Raw genomic sequence first — 10,682 nt, forward strand, 5'->3', positions numbered from 1 at the left:
AGAAGTGGGCCCAGCTTTACGGAAAGGAAGAAACATACTCTGTCCTTCCTCAGCTCTTAAAGCAGGTAAGGTGCCTGGCCTTGTACAAAACCTGGGGAATAAGCCATGCTGCTCAGCCAGGAGCGGTTTCACCACATCAGTGTTCTTTTTATACTCCCGATTTTAAGGTTTTTTTACAGGTAGGGCACCAGTACACATTTCCAGAAACAGCGAGGGAAGAAAGGGTCTATCCTCTACCACTGACATTGTGCTGGCACGTCGATGCATCGCACGGAGGGTAGCGGAGTCTCTGAAAGCAGCGCCTGTCTCCCACTGACGTGGGATGTGGGATGACACAAGCAGATTCCAGGAAAATCTAGGAACCACAGGGCTTTTATTTTTTTGTTTGAACACACACACACTGCTGAAGAATTACACTCTTGAATTCAAGCTTTAAATATGTAACCCTACGGGATGAAGATAAAAAATGGACGAACAAAAAACCACAAGAGGAGGCCAAGGAGGGGCACCGGTGCAAACCAGAACTGTGTGAAGCGGCCAAAAGCAACTGGCTAGCATTTGCTTCAAGATCAAGCGAGGCAAAGGTTGGTAGAACTAGCCAGCTGCAAAAAGCAGCAAAATAAAAGTTTAAAGAGGAAAAAGCCCAACATGAAACTCTCCAGAAAAGAACCAGGAGCCAAAATAAAACTGATGTCTAAGCAGCATATCAAGCTCCCAGATGAGGGTAAACCTCATCGAGCAAGGCACTTCCCATCCTGAAATTTGAAATGCCAAAAAACTCCTGGGGAGCCAGCAACTGGCATGGAGGGAAGTTCCCACTGTAACCAAAAACTCCTCATTTAAAAACAAAACAGGACCGAAGCACTTAGAAAGATTACAGGGTAAAGAACACTTAATAAACGTCACACCAAAGAGCTCGGTGAACATAGTATTATGATAACCATTTTCTCGTGGAAAAGAGGGTTTTTTCCACGTAGTAAGTGGTGAAAGCAACAGAAATCACCATTCCAGCAATAACATGTCAGACAAGCTGAGCGCTTTGTGCAGTAGCATCTTCCAACCAACCTAGTTCTGACGGGAAGTAACGGAGCTACAGGGAAACAGTCTGTACTGACTGACCACAGCCAAGTTTTCTGCCCCCACAGACGGAAGGGTTAAAATTCTCTTTATGTCGAGACATCCAGAATGGGATCTGCCCTTTCAAAGACGGAACACAAACTTAGGAAGTCATCTCCCCTGGATTTATTTGGGTTATTTTTGACTAGAAATAGGCCCCCACAGAAACAAAGGCAGATGCTTCCTTGCAAAGGAAGGCCCAGCATGCCTCTTCCAGGTTCCCTTTATGATGCCTCAGTAAGAAAAATCACCCACCAATCAGAGAGGGAATAACAAAATTAGCTTCAATGATTTAAGAGATGGTGGCAGAACTCCTTTTTGGCATGAGCGGCTCTTTCATCGCTCCTGAATAGGAAAAAGCCAAACCAGAGAGAGGAACCAGTCCCGAGGAGTATTTCATTACCCAGTCTGCAGCTCTGCGAAGAGGTGGCTGTTATCACCAGAGCAACAAAACAGAGGACAAGGGTGGAGAGAGAGGAGGAAGGAATGCTGACGTGCGGGGTTGGGACTGAAGAGGGCACGGCAGGCTGTTTATTCATTGTCCATAGGGGTAAAAAAACCGTTTCAAAACAAGAAGTCACATCAAAAAGAACGGTTAACACAGCTCCTACGTGAGTTTTTTTTCAACCCAGATAAAGCCATCTTGATAATGGTGAGGAGGGACTTTGGGAAAACTCCCTGTTCCAGTGAATGAGTGAAATTTCCTTCAGTGTTCATATTAAACATGTCAAAGCAATTACAAAAATCAAGTAGAAAAAAAATCCATCTAGGACTCCTCAGGCCTTAGCCCGGCGTAGGTGGGGGTAGCTCTGCAGAGTCCTGTCTATTGCTTCATCCAAGCTCACCACCGGTTTGTAGCCCATGTCTCTCTTGGCCCGTTCACAGCTGTAGTAGTGAAACGTTCCAGCTAGCGCTACCCGCATCGGGGTAAAAGTGGGCTTGATGGTGAGCAGCGGCCTGAGCAGCCACAGCACCAGAGACAGGAGTAGGGCCAGGTAGTATGCCAGCCAATAGGGAATACGGTACTTGGGAGGATCATAGTTCAAGCCAGTCAAGATACGGGACATGAAAGCCCAGAAAGGAACTGGTTCATCATTTGTGATATGAAATGCCTGAAAGAGAGGAAGACAAAAACCAGATGATAAATCATCACGTTTTTCACAAATTTGTCTCTGTGATGGCCCACCTCGTGTTCATGATGAGGAGACTGACAACCCTGACCTGACTGAGAACACTTTCATGAGTGCGCCTCTCTTTGCATGAACCCCCTCTGTCCGAGAGGTGATGAACCCCTTCTTTGCTAAGAAAGCCAGCTACTGCGACACTCCAGAGGTGAAGATTACTCCTAAATGGTCAAAGTGAACAACACAACCCAACGCAGACCTTAAAGCATCCCAGCTGCATACACAAAGCATGCCCAGAGCACGGCGGTGCCACCAAAATCTGTAGAAGTTTGTCCTGTTCTGAACTCTATCGCAAAAGCTCAATAATGGTTTCTTTTGTATGCATCTTGGCTCCACAATTCTGCTGGTTGTCCGTTCACAAGGAGGTTTATAGCATGAAGGTAAAGTACATTCATACATCCCAGCCCACGTGGTTGCAGACAATGGTCACCAGATGGGCAACCACTCGTTATCATAGAATCACAGACTGGGTTGGGTTGGAAAGGACCTTAAAACCCCCCCAGTGCCACCCCTTGCCACAGGCAGGGACACCTTCCATAGCCCAGGTTGCTCCATGCCTCATCCAGCCTGGCCTTGGACACTTCCAGGGATGGGGCACCCACAGCTGGTTTATATATTCTTATATATTATACCCACAGACACAAAAAACCTGACCCTTGAGTGAGTGCTCACTCACCTCCAGAGATGGTCAGTACAGTCAGAAATCAGCAGGAGCTACAGAGCAGACACATGAAGCCTTGCAGATGAAATTTGTCTGGGGGACACCCACTCCCCTGCCCTCGCTAGGGCCCTCCTTACCTTCCCACACAGGGGAGAGTCTTTCTGAAGCTTTTCGGCAGCTAGGATGTGTCCGTGGACCACGTTTTCCACGTAGGTGAAATCTACCAAGTTCTTTCCATCCCTGCAAGGACAAAGGAAGGAGTTCAGCCCTAAGGCAAGTGAGGCTGAAAATCTGCTTGTGGCAAAAAGAAGGGCTTTCACACAAGATCTGTTTATTCTAAGTTTCTTCTCCTGCTCTTTTGTGCTGCAACTTCAAGCTATAGCCTGTCAGAGGGATGAAATCGCTACATCCTATTTTGGAAGGGCTGTTACTGCCTCAGCTCTTGTCAAGGCCATCCAAATTCATGCTCCTGTAACAGTACCATTTTAAAACTCCACAAGTTACCACATTTCAGGGTGCCGCAGATCCTAGAGGCCTCAGAATCAGCAGAGTGATCCACAGAAGCAGAACAAATAGAGTGGCAACTAGCAGAAAGAACGTAATTTAACTAAGAACAAGCTTTCAATTATGAGTTTCTGGGCTCATGAAATTCTAATTTACTCCCTCAATAAGTCAATTTCAGCCCTAGCTGTTGTTAAAGTAACAAGCTTGGATCACAAGTGAAAAATTAAAGAAATGTACATTTTCCTATGCCACAACAGCACAACTGATTTGATATTACTCCCTTCCGAAAGAGCTTTGTAGGTTCAGCACCAAATTTAACAAACTATGTCAAATGTCTGAGCCTTGCTCACCCAATCATGAACTTCATCTTCCCACTCTTAGCTGCTTGGATGAGGATGGGAACCAGCTGAGGGTCTCTAGGACCAAATATTCCATGGGGACGAATAGCGGTCGTGAAGAAATTGTTGCCTGGGTCATTTGCGCTGAGCACTTCCTGGAGGGGGAAAAAAGATAACCAAATCAGGAGAGAAAGGCTGGAAAAGTACGGCTTAGGAATATATTCCAAGATCATCACTAAAGGGGGTGGGTGTTCTCCCAACTCCTTGGGAAGACATCAGTGGAAGAATTACTGCCCACTCCTACCTTCACAAACAATTGTCCCTTTGTTTCCATCTCCTCTTCCACTTCTCTTTAATGAGAAAAACAGATAAAAATCTGTTTCCATGACTGAACACGTTAGGAATTGACAGGCAAAGGAAAGGAACACTTTGCCTCTCTCATTTAACACCACAGAAACCAGAGGAGCTTTGAAAGTCCCATCACTCCATGAATTCTTTATGGACATGTTGGAGAGAAGGAGGACACTAAGCAACTCAGTCTCTGTCTCCCTCATCCTTCAATGGAAGATTTCCACCACAGGCCCTCTCAACCTCATTCCAAAGGGGTGTGATCCCATTTTTCCAGCAGCACCAACTGCTAAGCAAGTTTCACAAGGCATCTTTGAAGACGATTTAAATTTATTGGGAGTTTCCAAAGACTGTGTTCTAGTAATTTTTAACAGCTGCTGGATTTTCTACTAAAAAATCCAAAACCAAAACACAAACGCTGAATACTGCCACTGTTTCACCCAAAACACAGAGCATGCTGGGCTGGACTTGATGCTGCCCATAAGCTCCCACTTTATCAGTCCACTGTACTGCCAAGTGGTCATGCTTGTGGATGAGCAGATGGTTTTATGCTGCATTTTCAGTTAAACTCTGTTCAAGGAGCAGAAGAAAAATTCTTAAAGGGTAATACTCGACTTCAGAGGACACACTGTCAGCTTCAATATGGAAGCAAGGCTAAATTCTTCCGGCACAAGCAGTGTACGTTCTTTCCACAACTGAAATGCAAGCTACTGGAAAAAGGTTTGGAAAACTGTTTGCTTTGATTTACAAGACTGCTGTACCATATTTAAATCCCAAATACTGCAGCATTAAGAACCTGAAATAGAACAGATCCTGGTGATCTGCAGACGTCCAAAGGAGCGGATATTTGGATGTAGGGGAAATCTTTACATCTTTTTTAACAAGGATATTTTCAGTACATGGCCAACAGCACTAGTTTACAAGAGGTGATCAGGCTGGTGTGCCCTGTAACTCAGTCCACATCCCCATCTCCTCCTTCCCCAGGAACTTGTTCACAAACCCAGCTGTAACTGCAGGCTGCAAATCAGATAAATGTGGTTCTGAAACCAGGTGATCAGGCTGGCGTGCCCCGTAACTCAGTCCAAATCCCCATCTCCTCTTTCCCCTGGAACCTATTCACAAACCCAGCTGTAAATCAGATAAATGTGGTTCTGAAACAGCCTTGAGAAGGAGCAGAGAAGGCAAAAAAACTCCCACCAACTACCCTTGAAACAAAGCTGGATCAGTTAAGAAAAGAGATTGTCACATGGCTCTTGCAACAAAAGCAACATCTCTGCCAGGCCTTTTCTTCCTCTCTAGAAACCACCTCTGTAGTGTAACACACTACGTCATTCAACTTCCCTGGCAATTTATGTCACAGCTTTATTTTAAGCTCTTTTCATTAAGTGAATATACTGCTTCAGAGTTTCAGCAGCCAAGGAAGACATAACCCAGTACCCATGTACTTGGACTGCCAGGAAAGCATCCCCTGGTCAACCCGTCAGCACACCGAGAGCAGGATGCGCCGAGGTCACTTGCGGAAGAGGCACGCGCCAGCCACCGGCCATGCTCTCTGCCCCAGAACAAACACAGCTCACTAGCCTCCGTGCTGAGAATGAGAGGGCTAAAATCAGAGAGATTGGTCTAAAAGGAGGGAAGTTTCTGTATCAGTTATACTCTGAAGACTCTGGTGGGAATAGCTACAAATGCACGGTTCTGTGCAGATGTGCTCTGCTGCTGTAAGAACAAGACACGTCTTTGTAACGAGAGAACAAGAGACCTGTTGGGTCTTGAAGAGTCTGTTGTGTCCCCTAGGGCATGCCCTACTTTCAGAAGGGCACTTTTAGGCATCGAAAACAACAGCATTAACCATACGATGACAAATACCTTCTCCTGCAAGATCTTCGTCTCTGTGTAATAGTCGATGGGTTTTTTTGCGTAAGGGAGGTCTTCACATCCATTTTTTATGTCTGTGCCCTCGAAAACCACACTGGCACTGCTAGTTAACACCAGTTTCTGCAACAGATGTGAAAGAAAGCAGCTATTTAAAACCTAAGACAAAAGCGTCATTATTTGCAAAGGCTGAGTAAAGACAATAATAATGTTTTACCGACAGATTCTACAGATCATAAACTAAGTGTAGGAGAACATGGGCTAACACAGGATGGTCTCAAACTGCCACTTGACCCTGTCACGTTGTTCAGTGCTACCTAAAGGAGATGAAAACATCCCAGCAAGCATCCAAGGCAGCCAGTCAAGCGGAAGACATCTGCAGACCAACCAGAGTGCCCCCTCGGCTTGGCACACTTTAGCACTCTACATGCAACGGGTCTTTTTAAGATGTATTTGCTCATCTTGACAATAACAGCGTCACGGTAGATTAAATGAAAACAGAACTTATCTTGGATGTTTTTGTTGGGTAAAACCATCCCCTAATGGATGCAGAAGGGGAAGGCAGTGCTGTGTTTGAGTAACCAGAAACATGTGGTTTTAAACAAGATCTACATTGTAATAGAAGGATGATGAGATCCAACAAGACTTAACTCCTTGCTCTGACAGAATCCAGACTAAGCCTGAAGGTAAACACCACGTGGCCTGTTTCCTACAACAGCTTATTACACAAGGAGGGGGGAGAACACCCAACAAACACCACACTGTGGGGCTGGCAGCCCTAGGAGACAGACATCATTTAATTCTAAACACCATCACTTCGGTGTCTGTAGGCAGACACTGCGCAAAATGATGGTTTGGAGGCAACATCCCTGCCCAGGCTAAGTAAGGGACCTTCACATGCATCCTGCTTGAAATTTTGCTAATTTAAATGAAAAATTCTGTGATATCAAAATAATACAGGAGAAAAACACCCCAAACCCCACAGCCTTGCCTGAAGAACAGCCTGGTTTCCTCTGGCTCTTTCTTTTGTGGGCAAATGACTTTCTAAACCACGTTATACTGAGATTATGGCACAAGCGTGTTCCTTTTCATTACGTGTCACAGACTTCACATAGGTAACACGCCACGAATACTGCCACTGCTGGGAAAGCTGTTTTTAGAGCTGTCCCCTTATTAAAGCATGAAAGAATCCACCTGCAGTCGTGGTTCTCCCATGGGTGATTTCCAGATGTCTAAGACAACACATTTTAATGGATGCTTTTCCTGCAGTCAGGAAGATTGCAACGTGCAGGTTTTCAGCGGCAAACACGGACTGAGTTTACACCAGCCACTAAGCAGGACAGCAACAGTGTCTCTTCTACTAATCTTCACAGAAGAAGTAGGAATTCAGCATCGCAGAGACCTTTATCCCCCAAACAAGACTGAAATTGATCCACATTACCATTTTCATAAGGTCGCATCAGCGTCCCACAGTCTCTGTGCGCTTTTCTGCACTTACCTGCACTCCAGCTTCTCTGCAGGCTTCAATAACTGCCTTTGTCCCCATGAAGTTCACCTTATAAAAGAGTTCCCTGTTGTCACTTGAAGGCGCTGGTGATGCACAATGAAACGCCACTGACACGCCTCGTAAAGCCGGGAGCAAAGCCTAGGAGACACATCGCACGGGACAGCAATGAGGCAACAGCACGAGTGTCTACTCAGCAACAACAAGAGGGGGGAAATAAAACAGTTCTTATTCTCATGGAAACAAAACCACTGAATTTCCAGTCGTGTTCCCTCCATGAAGGTGAGCAGCAGGAACAGGAATAGCATCCAGAACCTTCACAATGTGCCTCTTGCCTCGCAAAAACACACTACATCATCTTTTCATTCCAGAGAAGAACCTGGGAATTTTCTGAGACCTGGAGGCTACCCAGACTTAACTACTCACAGGTCTCAAGCGCAGGTATGAGACTCGGAATTACCTGGAGAGAGGAGTTGGAAAACTCGGCAAGCAGCAGGTTTAACAGCCAGCAGAAGCCCCTGGCACTGGCTGCGTTTGACGTCTGCTATAAAGCTCTGAGGCACGACACTTCATACTGGTGGGAAGAGGTCTCTCCACATTGCATACACGTGTTTTTGGGAAGGCCCGCAGGTGTCTGAGCTAAGGCAAGAGGACTTAGCAGGCCTTAACTGTTAGGAATAACGGATTCTGCTGTTCCCATGCAGCTGAGGTGAGCTAGGAAAGCACCCACATGCAACTACCAACAGTGACTGCAATTAGACTGTGTATCTAAGCTGACAGTAATGCCAATCACAATGCAGAAACGAGCTCTGCTCTTTTCAGCTTCAAGCAGATGGGAAGTCTGCAGTTATTTCTTTAAATGTTCGAGATGAGAGTTCCACAGAAAACTGCACAGGGACAGCGTGGGGGGCATATCCACACACCCTTCTATGACCTGTGCGACGCCTGGGGGTGTTTTAGTGCTGCAGACAAGGCTCGCTCAGCTGTCTGCACAAGTATTTACTGGAACAGACATCCTTCTGACCTACCCACATCACGTGCTGTTGTTAGCCAGTACCTCTTTGTCGCAGAGGTCTCCCAGGAAGAACTGCACGCTATCATTGTCAAATCTCTTCTGAATATCAAACACGTTGACGGCGTAACCCTTCTCCAGGAGCTGCTCCACCATGTGCTGGCCTAAGAATCCCGACCCGCCGATCACTGTACATTTCTTGCCAGCCTGCAGAGACAGGGAGAAAAGCGCTTTAGCAAGAGGACACACGCCCATGAACCGCGCAAGTAAACTGATCTGAACCTCCCCAGATCCTGACATGACGGAATTCTGCACAACTAGTGGGTAACCAGTTTAATTGGAGGAGTCCAAATTCAGATATCAAAAGACTCTTCAGTATATCTGTGCTGTCACAGTCACACAGAAGTTCAGATATGTTAGTGGTCCACATGCTGCTAATAGAGCAGCTCCTGGGCTAATTAGCTGGGCTGAAAAATGCAGATAGAAAGTTGGGATATGCAGGATAATACTGATTTTAGGACAGGAACTGCTATCTGTTTAGTGTTGTGAAGATACAACAGCTTGTTCTTCCTCTCCAACATGATGCTACACTGCGTTTTGTTTTGGTTTCTTTGCTTCCTAATAAGTGGATTCACTTCCACAGCTTCATATGAATTCATAAGAAAATGGTTCAGAAGGCAGAAATTTTGCTATAAACAAGAACCACAGGTAATGCAACAGAGCAGCTTCATTAACTCTAGTGCTAAGAGCTATGTCCAAACATCTCTCTGAGCTAAGCAAAACGTTACTTTTTCCATATCCTACCCCCTGCACTCAATGCAGTGACCACAGAAAGAGGTTCCAATGGTCTAGTGATCTCAGGGATCTCAGCTGGGTCTTTATCTCCACTGCAGGACGGAATAACATTGCAAGGCATGAAGAAATGATCCTGGAGGAACTAAATCTCCAGACCAATTGATTCGACAGCACTGACAAAGCCACTGGTGTTCTTGTGGGGGATGGTGGAGCATTCCTGGATCTCTTTGGAACTAACAGCAGCAAATGATTCCTTGGAAAAATACCACATTTCCCCCGCCAACATCTCTAGAGTAGTTAATGCAGGTACAGTCTCATGTTCTAGGCATGGTCAGAAGAAATAGCTACAAAAATATGCTTCTGCAAGACAAATCTTCATAAAGCATCATTTCAGTCCTCAACTTACCGATCTGAGGCGTGTGGCCATTTCTCAGATGATTCACAATCAACCAGATTCCTTTAAAAAAGGAACATTCTTTTATTCACAATACTTAAGCACGCCATTAACACAAACAAAACCTTTTTTTAAGCACATTTCTAGCTATAGAAATCAAGGTTTGAAGCCATTATGCTAAAGCATGGCAAGTGAGCCAATTCTCTCTGCTCAGCTGAGCAAAATAAGCAGCACAAGATTAACAAAATTCCCAACTCAACTGGGATCCTACTGCGTAGGGTGTAATTCAAAGAGCAAAGACAACGATGTGCCCATTTAGATCTGTTCCCAACACAAAGACAAGCTTCACACAAAGATTTCTGATGGCTTTATGGTGACTTTAAACCATCACTATGACAAACTTCTGCTTTAAAGGCTGATTTGATTCTCCTTAGTCCTCGTCAGCGCCTCCCACTGCCGCCTCCTATTCAAGCGCTGAGATGGATCCAATGTCGCTCTAAGACCATCCCAGTATCAGGCCTCATGCAACCAAATACATGTTGGACTGGCTCACTGCAAGCTACATGGTTTAGCCCTCTTTGGTTTTTACCTTTCTGAAATGTCCTTTGAAAAAGCAAGGAAAAAGCCAGAAGAAAAGGCAGGACTGATGTGTGTCCACCCAGGAACACCCAGCTGGTTTGAAAGCACAGACACAGGGCGATCCTGCCCCCTTTTCTACCTCTGCGTCTCCTTTAATACAATTTATGACCTGCTCAGTTTCTCTCCAGCTCTTTCAGCCCCCTCATCCCAGAGTTCCGCATCTTCTCCCACCCCTTCAGCAACCCCCTATGCACCCCCAGCTTTGCCCACCCCCAGCTTCCCTCGTACACCCCTACAGCCTGCCCTTCCCCACACCACAGCGCTCCTCACAGCCTCCCCACCCCCAGCTGCACAGAATCACAGAGCAGTTTGGGT

The 10,682-nt window shown here is 45.8% G+C and overlaps 1 protein-coding gene across 1 annotated transcript; it reads right to left on the reverse strand.

Moving 5' to 3' along the window:
- Window positions 1-1,727: 1,727 nt before the first annotated feature.
- On the reverse strand, window positions 1,728-9,807 carry NSDHL (NAD(P) dependent steroid dehydrogenase-like). The gene is made up of 7 exons (XM_010154895.1): window positions 9,741-9,807; window positions 8,585-8,746; window positions 7,522-7,668; window positions 6,018-6,146; window positions 3,816-3,958; window positions 3,099-3,201; window positions 1,728-2,228 (listed from the first exon to the last, which is right to left on the reverse strand). The coding sequence occupies exons 1-7, from the start codon at window positions 9,759-9,761 to the stop codon at window positions 1,893-1,895; spliced, it is 1,041 nt and encodes a 346-aa protein (XP_010153197.1). The 5' UTR covers window positions 9,762-9,807; the 3' UTR covers window positions 1,728-1,892.
- Window positions 9,808-10,682: the final 875 nt, after the last annotated feature.

This window comes from Eurypyga helias, unplaced genomic scaffold (assembly GCF_000690775.1).
Source record: "Eurypyga helias isolate BGI_N326 unplaced genomic scaffold, ASM69077v1 scaffold20207, whole genome shotgun sequence".
In the NCBI taxonomy this organism is placed as follows: domain Eukaryota; kingdom Metazoa; phylum Chordata; class Aves; order Eurypygiformes; family Eurypygidae; genus Eurypyga; species Eurypyga helias.

Excerpts from the sequence above, each read along its gene's own strand:
- NSDHL (XM_010154895.1), bottom strand. The coding sequence starts at position 9,761 with ATGGCCACACGCCTCAGATCG. Across the intron at positions 8,747-9,740 it reads TGGCCACACGCCTCAGATCG|GCTGGCAAGAAATGTACAGT; the intron begins GTAAGTTGAGGA and ends CTGTCTCTGCAG. Across the intron at positions 6,147-7,521 it reads GCAGAGAAGCTGGAGTGCAG|AAACTGGTGTTAACTAGCAG; the intron begins GTAAGTGCAGAA and ends CATCTGTTGCAG.